The sequence below is a fragment of the Lepisosteus platostomus genome, chromosome 1 (genome assembly GCF_059453375.1).
Source record: "Lepisosteus platostomus isolate fLepPlt1 chromosome 1, fLepPlt1.hap1, whole genome shotgun sequence".
Classification (NCBI taxonomy): domain Eukaryota; kingdom Metazoa; phylum Chordata; class Actinopteri; order Semionotiformes; family Lepisosteidae; genus Lepisosteus; species Lepisosteus platostomus.
In genome coordinates, this window is record NC_142611.1 from 53,997,095 (window position 1) to 54,009,945 (window position 12,851).

The window sequence follows — 12,851 nt, forward strand, 5'->3', positions numbered from 1 at the left end:
TTGCTGGTTCATATCCTCCAGCTGACAGAGGAATCCTATGATGTTGGGTCCCTGAGCAAGGCCCTTAACTCAAACTGCTCCAGGGACACTGTATAAAGGGCTGACTCTGTGCTCTAACCCCAAGCCTCTCTCCCTGTCTGTGTGTCTCAGAGAGAGCAAGTTGGGGTATGTGAAAAGTAAAATTCCTAATACAAGAAATTGTATATGGCCAATTAAGTGATCTTCTTTCACATTCTGGTTGTTTGTAAATTCTAAGCATTAATGTTATGTATCTCAAAAAGTTCTTATTTTATAACAGCTGCTTATCCTAATAAGCAGTAAAGACAATTTAGTAAATAAGGTGTACACCTGTGAGAACTGATAGCATTACAGTGGATGTTCAGAGGTATTCAACAGGCAAGTCACACTGAATGAAAAAAATAGCCAGGGATGTACAGTCATGTGCTGGCACTCTATTTCTGTCTTGTCAGCAGATTTGAGGTTAATGACATCCATCTAAGCCAATAATCATGGCTGAAATATGGTGAGATAGTTTTGTCTCTTACAAAGTCAACTTAAACCTGTTTAAATCTAAGTGGGTGTATCCAGTGCGATCTGAGACAGGCACTATTCACTCGGTATTGCAGATAAAGATATTGCCTGGAACAATATATGGAATAATATAAATTCTACTATCAAAAATCTGTATCATAGTATGATTCACATTTCTTTACAGGGTGTATTTGATCCCTTGATGATGATACTGTATATGATAGTAAGCTAGTTCCCAGTCCCTTATGTACAGTACACCCTAATGCTAAGAGGCATGGGTGGGGACACTGAACATCTCTTACACACCTCCTCCATTCTCTTAATGACAGACTGCTGTTTCACTCCTGTCCCCCCAGATCTCACTTTGTTGGGAAGCTCTTTCTCACCTGCTCTGTACCTACAGTATTATCATCTGCTCTGTCATCTGTTCCCCGTTTGCCTGTGCTTTAGATCCCTGCTACCTTCCTCTCTCTCCATCACATCTGAAGAAGGCTCAACAGCCAAAACATTGTTATTTCTTTCTACCCTTCTGCATGGCAATAACTTTAACCTGATCTTTTCCACGTGTTTTGGGAGTGTAATGTCCAGACGTGTTTAAGTTCTGGAAGCAAGTCTCTTCCTCTATGTCTATTGTTCTAATAAAGGATTATTCCCTGTTCTCATGTGGTACTCTTGCTACATAATAATTCTTTATATTGGCCTTTTGCATTAGCAGACAAGGATATGATTAACTGGTCTGACTGAAAGTAAAAGGATGATGGCACTGAGTTGAGAGCCTCTGTCCTCTTTCCTCTGTTATCATTGAGTCATCAGAATATTGAGTAATGTCATTTATATGGTGCTCTTAGGGGTATTGTGGGCACTTTGAGTGATGCTGCTGGTGCAGTCAGATCCCTATTGCTAGGGACTGCTGTTGTTATTTAGTCCTTGACTGGACACTCAAGCTAAGGGGGAGGGGATGGAATAGTTAAGTATTAACGGGGTGGGTGACCTGTTTTTGTTCTTGTATTTTGTTACGTTTAATACGAAGGAAATACTGTATTACAAAATGTTTCATCATTATGAAGCCATATCACTCTGCAACTCACAACTGGCAACCCACTGAAGCTAAGCAGGTGTGAGCCTGGTCAGTACCTGGATGGGAGACCTCTTGGGAAAAACCAGGGTTGCTGCTGGAAGAGGTGTTATTGGGGCCAACAGGGGGCGCTCACCCTGCGGTCCATGTGGGTCCTAATGCCCCAGTATAGTGACGGGGACACTATACTGTAAACTGGTGCTGTCCTTCAGATGAGACGTAAAACCAAGGTCCTGACTCTCTGTGGTCATTAAAAATCCCAGGGTGTTTCTCGAAAAGAGTAGGGGTGTAACCCCTGCGTCCTGGCCAAATTTCCCATTGGCCCTTACCAATCATGGCCTCCTAATAATCCCCATCTATGAATTGGCTTCATTACTCTGCTCTCCTCCCCACTGATAGCTGATGTGTGGTGAGTGTTCTGTTTCACTATGGCTGCTGTTGCATCATCCAGGTGGATGCTGCACATTGGTGGTGGTGGAGGTACACACTATTATAATGCCCCATTATCTGTAAAGCGCTTTGCGTGGAGTGTTATTATGACAGATTTATGTATACTTTACATATAATTTGATATGAATTATACGAAGCAATCGTGATACAAGTTTGAAGACAATATTCAGTTTTGCATTAGTCCGCATTTCCATTTGGCAAACGGAGTTGTCATCAGATTCTGCCCAGAAAACTCAAGGCGCTGACGTTCTGCAGAAAACATCCTCCTATACACGGTATCCTTCAGCTGTGAGTGAGACGCCTCAGCCACTAGGGATACGTGACGTAAGCAGCAGACGCGTACAACCTATCATACACAACAGATGCAAATAAGGAGCAAGTGAGTGTATTGCGTGAGCGACTCTAAAGTATATGTCATCAACATGCGCAGGGATCCTTATGTAAAAAGTGAAATAAAGTACTCTTCCAGTAAAGATAAAAATGATCAGGTTTAGGTTTTGTCCGACATACTTTGTTTTTTAATGTTTGGAATCTAAGACTAACAAAACGGTAGGCACATTTTTGTAAACGAATGAAGTTATCGCATACGAAACTGTTATTTATGTTAGTTTGTTGTCTATTTTCGTTGTTCGTAAAACCGGTGTCGTGACGAGCCATGCAGAGAAAAAGACCATTGAATTCAATCGAAAACAATGGTATCGAATTAAACGTAACATTTATGTGATTCAAAGTGCAACTGATAACCGGTGACATGGTTTAACCTTTTGTATAAGCATGACACAAAGTAAAATTGTGTTTAATCAGTACATCCATACACCATGTAAAAATATCAATATATTTAATTGAATAACACATATTCGAACGAAGATCACATGTCGGCAAGTGATCGAATACTGTAGTTTATCTGAAAGTTAAGAATTGTGAAAAAAGTACGTATTTATTTGATTAGATCTCTTTGCAGTCCTTCGGATTCAACAACGAAGATATTATTTTTAATTAACTGGAAGATATATTCTTTTACTTTCGCCCAGCTGCCTGCGGGAAGTAAGCAAGGGAGAGGTGATTTTATGAACATGGACTCACTTACTGCTACCTCAGATCTGGCACCTGCAGTTGAGAAACAGAGTGAAGACAATGAGCGGAGTACCGAGACCCCTCCTGCTCCTCTGTCAGCAGCTATGAGGGCGAAGATTGAGCGCAACAGACAGCGGGCACTCATGTTAAGACAAGCAAGGATTGCCAGCAGGCCATATTCGTCTGAGAAAGGTTTGATGACTTTTTTGTAGTTAAATGCTAAAATCGGTGCATAAATGATTAGATATGTTCGCTTAAGGTTAGTAAGGGCTGATGTTCCCAGAATCTGCTTCAGTGTGAAACAAATGAAAGAAATACAGATAATTTAGTTTTGTATAATTTAAGAACATCTCACACAGATCATGTCAATAATTCTTTTCCAGAGTTTCGTTTCTGATGTTTGTAAAATAAAACCTTTATATGTCTGTTTTCTAGATAAACATAATTCCAGATATTCCAGATAAACAGGATTGATTGTAAACCTTTATTGATCTCTTAACTCAGTGTTAAATAAAATGCCAGAATATGTTTTGCAGCTGCTTTCACTCTATGAGCTGCAGTGCGTCTTGAAGTCTGCCAGAACAACACTTTTCAAAATCCCAAGAATGAGATTCAAGACCGGAGAAGCAGCCTTTAGCAAATATTCTCTTCCTTGTTCTTAATCCGTTTTCTTACATCTAGAAGCAAACCAGACTTTTAGAATCTAGTTGCTCTGTTTGAAAGTAACCACACTTTCGATTTTAGAATTTTTGTTTGAATTTAGTTTTTTTCATTGTGTTCTTCTGTAAATAACCTTGTGAGTTAAAATGTGCTCTATAAATAAATAATTATGAACTTTCGGCAGTACATACTGTAGCAAAAAGTGAAACCCAACACAAGTCTTCAGAAAAAGTTTCTTCTAAAATGTCACTTAAAAACATGGGTATATAAATAGCAATGGAGATATAAGCAACAGTTTTGAATTTGATGCCCATAAGTATTATACCTGATACATAGTGCTGTGTAAATTGTAGGTACTATGGCTACAATTCTGTTGGTGCTGTCTTTGAGGTATACACAATTCAAATGTGAGACTCAGGGCTTAGAATGAACACGAGATTGCTCTGTACATAAATATTTTTCTCGGTATTGATAATACTAAATTTGTGCCTGGGTGGGAAGGAAAATCCCTTTAAAATCAGAATTGATGTGATGTTTCCTGTCCATACTGTTTATTTATTTTAGATTTGAACCAAAATTACACATCACATTTTGTTTACCAGTTTAACATATTACTGATATGTAGTGATTCTTGTAATAGTTATTTATACAGGTTGGTAATGCGAACTGATGTTTTGATGTAGTACAGTAGCTAGTATTAAATCTGTTATTCATTGGGTGTACCACAAATAAAATTAGAAATTAGTTTGATCTGCAAAGGAATGCAGTTCAACCTTTCTTGTTGTAAACATATGGTATGTGCTTCAGCCTAATCAGGGGCTTCAGGGGACTCAAAGATTACAGAAGAGGGCCTCCTGAATGGATCAACCAGTAAAGGTTGAGTTCAATGACTGATAACTGATGGCTGATTGTCACTGGGATTCCCAAAGCAGTGGCACACAGTTGGCTGAGCATCACCAAGGGTAGGGTGGGATTGGACTGCCGGCTCTCTCTCAGCTCTCAGCAACAACAAGTGACCTCTACAGCTTCCCCACAGCTTCCTGGATTGTGGTGCTGTTGATGAAGGACTCGCCTCTCCTCTGAGTGGCGCTGAATGCTGATAAGGGGGTTTGGTGCCTAAGGCATGTTAAAAGACAAGCATCTCAAAGATAGACAGGACAGAAGAGTCTGCCTGTGTTTTGTTAATCTCCTCTGTGGACATGGGGATCGTATCTGTGAGCTGAGTGGGGAAAAAAAACACACAACTGGCTACTCCACTTAAGGATTATAAGAAATATTTCACTAGGAATGATAACAGTCAACAATTAGGCGTGTAAATGGTTTATTGAGTATTTAAAGTTAAAATATCTCCCCCTGTCCCTTGCATTCATCGTTTACATCCCTCCTCCACCCTGTCTTCACCTCTGCAGCTGCCCCTTGGTCACTCCTCTCTCTGCATCGGTGTTAAAGCCTCGTCATCCTATGGCCAGGAGGTCAGCCCTCAGGCAAATGGGTTAAGCCAAATTAAAGTACAGTATGATGTTTAAGTGATGAAATGAAGTCACGTAATTACAGTCCCAGACAGCTGAGGATGATAGAATTGGCCATCGTTACAAAACTCCATTAAATAAAAAAAAACGCAAAAGGTTCTTTTTGCTTTATCACGCAGGTGGAACCTGTGCAAAGATCTCCAAAACCATTGACTCTGGAGGAGGATTCTTCATTGAGGAAGAGGAAGAAGAGCAAAAAGTGGAGAAAGTGGTTCACAAACCAGGTACAGCTGAGCCAGCTCGTTCTTGGGACTATCTCCTGTGCAGGACATCCATTCACATGCAGCTTCATTGGCATTCAGACAGTGTGCAACAAACACAATCCAGGCAATCAATATACTGGCTATTGATTATTTCAGCCATGCTTGAAGTTATGAGTAGATTGCGTTGTGTCACCCTGGTAGTATGGATAGCAATTATGGGATTTTTTTTTAACTGGAGACATCCTTTTCAGAGCAGAGGTTATATCAGTTCATTAGAGGACAGCAGTTATTTAATGCACATATCTCTGAAATATGAATTCTGGTTAGATTTTCTATTAAACGTTCTTCCATAAGTGAGGTGGATTTAAAGAAATCTTCACATCCGCCATTTCTCGTTTTGTTTTTTAGGACCAGTGGTTGAGTTTGACTACCTGTTGTGTGAAGAATGCAATAAAGCTTTCATGGACTCCTACCTCAGCAACACCTTTGACTTGTCCGTGTGTGACAACTGCAGGTACAAACCTTTAGACCTGGCTTTTGAGGATCCAGGCTGAGTCATACTTGCTCAGTTTTCTTGGATGGGCTATTAATGCAACCATTAACAGCATTTTGTAATTTTCTGTTCTATTATTGAACATGACACAGTGGTTAGCAGTGCAGACTGGCAGTGCTGGGGCCTGGGTTCAGTTCTGGACCTGGAGGCTTTGGCTCCCCTGTGACCCTGTATTGGATAAAGCAGTTAGAAAATGGATGGATTGTGGAATGCCAATCTGTATTCTGAAGATCTGAGATTCTGGTAAAACAAACTTGGGTTCAGAAAGTGTGTAGCGGGTGATATAAAGAATGCATGACTGCTGTTTAAAGTGGTGCTGGTGGATCAGTAGATGACCTTATTCTTGATGGTATGTTGCAGGAGATGCTGTTATTTAAGATGTTAAAATTAGCCACACATTTTGTTTTGTAACCAGCCCAGTGGCTCTCTGGGGTTCTGAATTGTGATCCTTGGTTCAGGGTGTTGATCAGGGTGTTGCACTAGAAGTAATTCTCCCCACTGATGTAGTCAGGATTTTGAAAAAGAAATTTACTTCCCAATGCCTTGAGTAAATCGGTGGAGCCCAGTCACAAACTGGGTATTAGTAGGTTGGACGGATGTTTTGCCATTTGTTCCTCCTCTTTAGTCTTTGGTGTTTGTGTCGTTTCAGGGACAGTGAAACCAAGCACAAGCTAATAACCCGCACAGAAGCCAAGGAGGAATTCCTCCTGAAAGACTGTGACCTGGACAAGCGAGAGCCGGTGCTGAGATATGTGCTGAAAAAGAACCCTCACAACACTCGATGGGGTGATATGAAACTCTATCTCAAACTCCAGGTACCCAGGGCCTTAGGGAAGGACTTTACCCCAGTTACTGTCTTTATATCCTCAGCAGTGGATTGAATGGCATTAGAACAGAGGTCTTCAGCTAGGGGTAGGACTTTTAAGGGTCGTAGCAGGTATGTGGAATGACTCAATAATGCAAACATACAAAACAAAATGGTCTCCGGTTTATTGCCTCTACATCATTGTGTATTTACAGTAAAGAAATGTAATTTCCCATGTATTTAGAAGATTTGACAGTTTTACTGCATCATTCTTGGGTACGCATGCCTGATTTCTGTTTGGCAGCTTTGTGTTCATACACAAGTAGTGAAAGTGGCTGTGCATTTTTTTTTTAAACAAAAGTGGATACATCAGGAGGAAAATGCAGAAGAACACAGAGAAAATGCATCATGTCAGAAGGTTTGCTATACAGAGATGCTTACAGTTTAGATTTACAGGTTTGATTCTTGAAGATGATCTCTTTAAAAGAGTTTGCTTCAAGGAGCTCTGTAGTTACTATATGAAACTACATGTATACGAAAGATAATTTGAATTGCGGTGGCACAGTAGTTAGCTTTGCTGGGTTCAATTCCAGACTAAGGGAGCTAAGTGTGTTGAGTTTGCATGTTCTTACTGTGTTTGAGTGGGTTTCCTCTGGGTATTCTGGTATCCTTACTCAGTCCAAACACATACTGGTAGGCTTATTGGCTTCTGGGAAGATTGGCCCCAGTGTGAGTGTGTGTCTGCCCTACTTGAGCTGACACCTTAGGTCAGACGGGGAATAATTTTAATAAACTCCATATTTCTTCAGTTTTAAAGAATACATAGCATATGTTCAATTTTCTGTATTAGGTTAACAAAAAAATAATTTTCAAAATTTGCCACTCGTGTTGTTTTCAGAACTTGCAGAGTACCAGTTTAAGTTGAGATGACTGTTATAGCTTTAACATTCTTCTGATGAAAGCAGTGTACATTTTGTGTACCTGAAACCAATTTGATACCCCCTGTAAACCATCTCAAGTTCTGTAGCAGCCAAGAAAAACGCGTTAATACCTTCATGAGGGGGCTAGCAAGAACATAGTGAGGCATTTTTATTGTCAGATAATCTAATTCTCGCAAGAGAAGTGAAACAAACATTACGCTGTATGCAACAGAGAAAAAATCAAATACCTACACAACTGACATAGACATTTTACTATCTCAAGTTTTTAAATACATTTAAATAATTTAGAAGATTACAAGTTTATCATTTGTTATAATTCTTTGTTCACATGTGGGGTTTCTAATATGTCAAGTCACTGCAGAGCTACTTTAAAAATATAAACAGAAGTAGCACCTAAAAAAACTATCGAACTCTCAAAATAGGCATGAATGTGCTGATTAGAACTTTATGTAGTGCCATATGTCAACCTCTTGCTTGAAGCTGCTGACTTTAGGCAAAATAGTTGTCTGATATCAGGTGTAAAGCTTTACGTGAATTGCGCGTCTTGAACTGTCAGGTGACTTTCCTCATGTGTCCTGGCTCTAAAGGTGATACAGCGATCTCTGGAGGTGTGGGGTAGCCAGGAAGCACTGGATGAAGCGAAAGAGTCACGAAAGGAGTCCCGAGAAAAACTGAGGCAGAAACGATTTGACAAGAAGGTAAAAGGTAGGAAACTTATACATTCTGAGATTTGTGTAAGTATTTGATTAATTAGCAAAGTACACTTTATACAACAGTGTAGCCAGATCACCACTTGTCAACTGGTACAGGCGTGCCCAAACAATTCAGATGCTGTTCCAAGATTTACTGAATTTTCACAGGCCTATGCTTAAATTTGTTAAATTTATTTCTGTTTAGTTCAATAAGAATTATGCTCCTGAGATAAAATCTTCCTTTCCTTGGCAGACTGGACTGCATGTTTACTGCTCAGCTCTCACTTTGAGAGGGTGACAGATCTATTCCTCCTTCCTCTGTTCTGTTTGGGATTCTGGCAGACCAGAAAAAGAATGTGCCTCTCTTTATCACCATTGAGTGCTATTCCTATCAGTCCGTGTGTTCTTTTGTGGGTGATTGCTCCCTACTCCTTAAACTTTCTATTTGCAGGTGTTTTTCACTCTTAGCTATTTGTCGTAAAAAAAGACACCCCAATCCTTCCCCAAGAGACATGTCATCACACGTACCTACAGTATCTTCATGGGTAGCATCATGGCCTGGGAAAAGAAACCTTTATGCTGTCCAGCTCTAGAGAAACATCCACACATTACTGTCGCACAGAGAATTCACACACGGCTTTTGTATTGCTGAATCTTTCTGGAGCTTTAAACCTGTCACTTCCCTACTGGAACCACTGGTACTGGTTGGTCCTACAGCCACAAGCGGTTTTCTGCAGTATAAATGACGTAAAACAGTTTCGTAAACAAAGACCCAGTAAAGTGTTAAAATGGGCAAATCAGATTTTTAAATGAGAAAGTACTGCCTTCCCAAACTTCAATAAACCAATATATAGAAGAATTGGAGGAGTATCAATTACCAATTTGTTTTTTCAGAATTTACAATCAAGATTAGGCGCCAAACTTGTTTTGAAAAACTGACAGTGTCACTTTTGTCTGCCGTCAGAGCTGAGGCGGGCCGTGAGGAGCAGCATGTGGAAAAAGGACTCCAGTGTACATCAACACGAATACGGGCCAGAGGAAGAGATCGAAGAGGACACCTACAAGAAAGTCTGCACCACCTGTGGCCATGAACTTACTTATGAGAAGATGTAATGGTGTGGGCCTCTTTTGGGTTGTGCTGAAAGTCTGGTTTGCAGTGCCTTGTTCCACAACTTTAAATGATCTTCGTGGGAAAGGATGTATCAATAGGCAGTTGGTAAGCAGAAGTGTCATGGTGCTATAACTGACTATGTTACTTAAATATTTGTATGTGTATGTGTTTTGTTTATACAATATATCTGGCTGTATATATGTGTAAGAGGCACTTCATGAGACTGGATACAAATTGAATCGTACTGTAGCTTTTCCTGAACTGGTCAATTAAAAAATCCTTTTATACATTGAATTTTATTATTCATTGATGCATTAAAGTTGTATATATATAGATTTTTTTGCATAGGACAGATTAAACCTATTCGTTTGCTTAACTGGCCGTTTTTGATTTTTGAACAGTTACATAATGCAAGCCTGTTGTAGCCTGTGAAACTAATACTTTACTGGATGAGGTGATTTTTTCACTTTTCTATAAGCATCAAAACCAACTTCCAGAGTTATGTAAACTATTGATATGGTATTCTTTGTAAAACATTTTTTTTAACCAATCTTCATGTAATTAGTGGAATACAGTCATGTTTTTATAAAGCTGTTGTAATTTTAGAGAAACAAGTCAAGAAAAAAAAACATGGGACCAAACCCATCAAATTGCAGATACCACTTCCTTTAGTGGAAATGACAAGATGCTAAGCAAACTAAGAAAGAATGAACTACACAAATACCAGATCTACTTTGAATAAGAGTTAAGTCTTAAGTGCAAACATTTATAAGTCTAATAAAATATTACTGTAAAGCTTTTTAACTGTCCAGAGTTTTATTTTTCAATCTTGGTTTGAGATTTACAGTAGCAACTGATATTTACTATATTGGCACTTTTTTCTCATTACATTTTATTAAAAACAAAAACCATATGATAAAATGACAACAGCCTAGGACAGGAATCATCTATCTATCCCTTCTCTGGTTTGAGAACATTGGTGAATTTTCTGTGGGCTATACTGGCTGAACCTTTTTGGCTGTCAGAGTGAGTGTTATAAAGCCAGGCACCCAGTCAGTCTTCCTCAGCCTGATTCCTGAATTTTTATTGTGGTGATAAAAATAATGTTCTAAATCATATTTTTATTGTGCACTGCACAATTGTAACATCTCTTTAAATTCTGTGCTTCTAAGTACTGTATATATCCTAGTGCTAATACTATCCAACTGATTCTAAAATGGGTGTGTCTAATCCTAAGGCAGGAGGTCTGTTTTGTGTGCAGGTCTTCAATTTCTCTATAAAGTAACACTACCCAAACAACTTTGATAAGATGTTTGGTTTGGTCCAGTTAAAACCGTAACCAGCAGATTAAGGTCACTGAGTTAAACTGAAATGAAAACCACCCCTGGCCTAGAAAATGATGCCTCAACATGAAAACAGGTGTTTATCTTTTTCAAGGTCAGTGTTTGCCTCTTATATTTATAGTTTCTGCTTTTGCTATGTGCATGGACCACTCTGCACGTTTACATTAAATATCAAGAGGGAATTAATATCGCCAATAAAAGCTAAAATTATGAATGTGTAATGTGGTAGGGATCCAGGCTTTACACTCTGTATTGACAAACATAATATGAAATCACTTTGAATCAAATTGAGTTTAATCTCTTTACAAGTGCATTGTTTCTTGTGTTTCATGAGAGCATTGTTCAAGAAAAACTATTTTTTAGCTGTATGACTTTCTTCCAGGTGCATAAACCAGTCAGTAAGGTTTATAGTACACAGCATTCTCATTCTTAAAAAGAAGTCTGATGACGTGAAACTACAAAATGATCACATCAGCAGAAAAGGATGAATAAACATATGCTGATGTTCCCTCTCCATATGGAGTCAGTAGTTCTGAGAAATATTTAGTTTCCGATACAATGATATATGACTCATTCTTAATAAAATACAAAAATGTATTTTGTGTCTTAATTTTTTCCTCCTGCTGTGTAATGCAGTGGGGTTTCAACATCTGCAAATTTAACATTTGGGGTTGTGTGTAAGGGGTGTTGTGAAGGAGAGCAGCAGAGCAGGATTAAACTGAGCCAAAGATTGAAAGACACAGCTTGCAAGTTAGCTGCACAACAGACTAGGATCATCAAATCTTTTGTAGTTAGTGAGTAGGCCTCTCCCTGCCTCTTATAACAACTCAAAGTGGTCTTATTTTGTATTGTAAGAAACACTCCTGTTTCTGCATTGGTTTAGTGGGGACAGGCTGAGGATGACTTAACAGGCTCACTGACAGTTTTATTGCCCTTTCCATTACAGTGGGCATGTTCATCACAGAGCAGGGTATTGGCTATGAAGGCTGAAACAGTGCAGGTACTGCTGGATGCAGAAGAGGGAATTACTCTATGTTGTTTATTGTAGATGATTACGTTTGTGCGTAGTTTTAGTTGATCAATCTATTATAAACAACTTAAAGCCAACGCATTAGTACTTTAAGTATCATATAAAGGAGGGTTACGTAATGTCTTTAACCTTAGTAACCATAAAACTTTAACCATAAAAAGACTTAGTCTTTTAACCATACATACTATATACTGTAGTACATTATGCAATGGTAGAAGAGTGAATTTGGCTATTTGCGATGGTTGATTTCATGGTCATGCCTTTGCCTGTATCCAATTAGAAAAGAAAGACAAAGAAATTTTGCAATCCAATTTTGCAATAAGTGAATAGTAAGTCTGTTCAGCTATTTTAACTTGTTTTAAGTTTTATATAATTACCTGCAATGGGAAAGAAATCAACTAAAAATCTGAAGACGTTTGCTACCTTAACCTTGAAAAGATCTCCCGCAGGGTAACCCAGGCTTCATTTCTGAATCGGAAAACTGTTAATTATATATACCAACTACCCCTAACAGAATGTGTACTATAGTTTTTTGCCTTTATTTTTGATACACTAGGTATAACATCTCATCACATGATCATCCATCTTAGTATCTGCACTGCTCTACACACAAAAGGAGTTCATGCCCCACAACACTTCATGGCAATATAAATAAAAAGGGAAGTTATAAATCAAAACATATGTTAAAGTAAATGGTTTACACAATAGGACATATCCAATCCATGCTTTTACATGGTGTGCTTCTTCAAATCAAATGTTGCAAACACTGGCAGAGAAAGACATTTTTAATGTAAACCTGTTTGGTAGAAACTATTCTGTCAAGATTTAAAAGAAAAAATAAGCAAAGGACACCG

At 38.7% G+C, this 12,851-nt stretch overlaps 1 protein-coding gene across 1 annotated transcript; it reads left to right on the forward strand.

The window, feature by feature from the left end:
- Positions 1-2,439: 2,439 nt before the first annotated feature.
- Positions 2,440-10,423, forward strand: xpa (xeroderma pigmentosum, complementation group A). Its single transcript, XM_088632330.1, has 7 exons — positions 2,440-2,605; positions 3,088-3,322; positions 5,439-5,543; positions 5,931-6,036; positions 6,725-6,890; positions 8,409-8,526; positions 9,478-10,423. The coding sequence occupies exons 2-7, from the start codon at positions 3,124-3,126 to the stop codon at positions 9,624-9,626; spliced, it is 843 nt and encodes a 280-aa protein (XP_088488456.1). The 5' UTR covers positions 2,440-2,605; positions 3,088-3,123; the 3' UTR covers positions 9,627-10,423.
- The last annotated feature ends 2,428 nt before the right edge of the window (positions 10,424-12,851 follow it).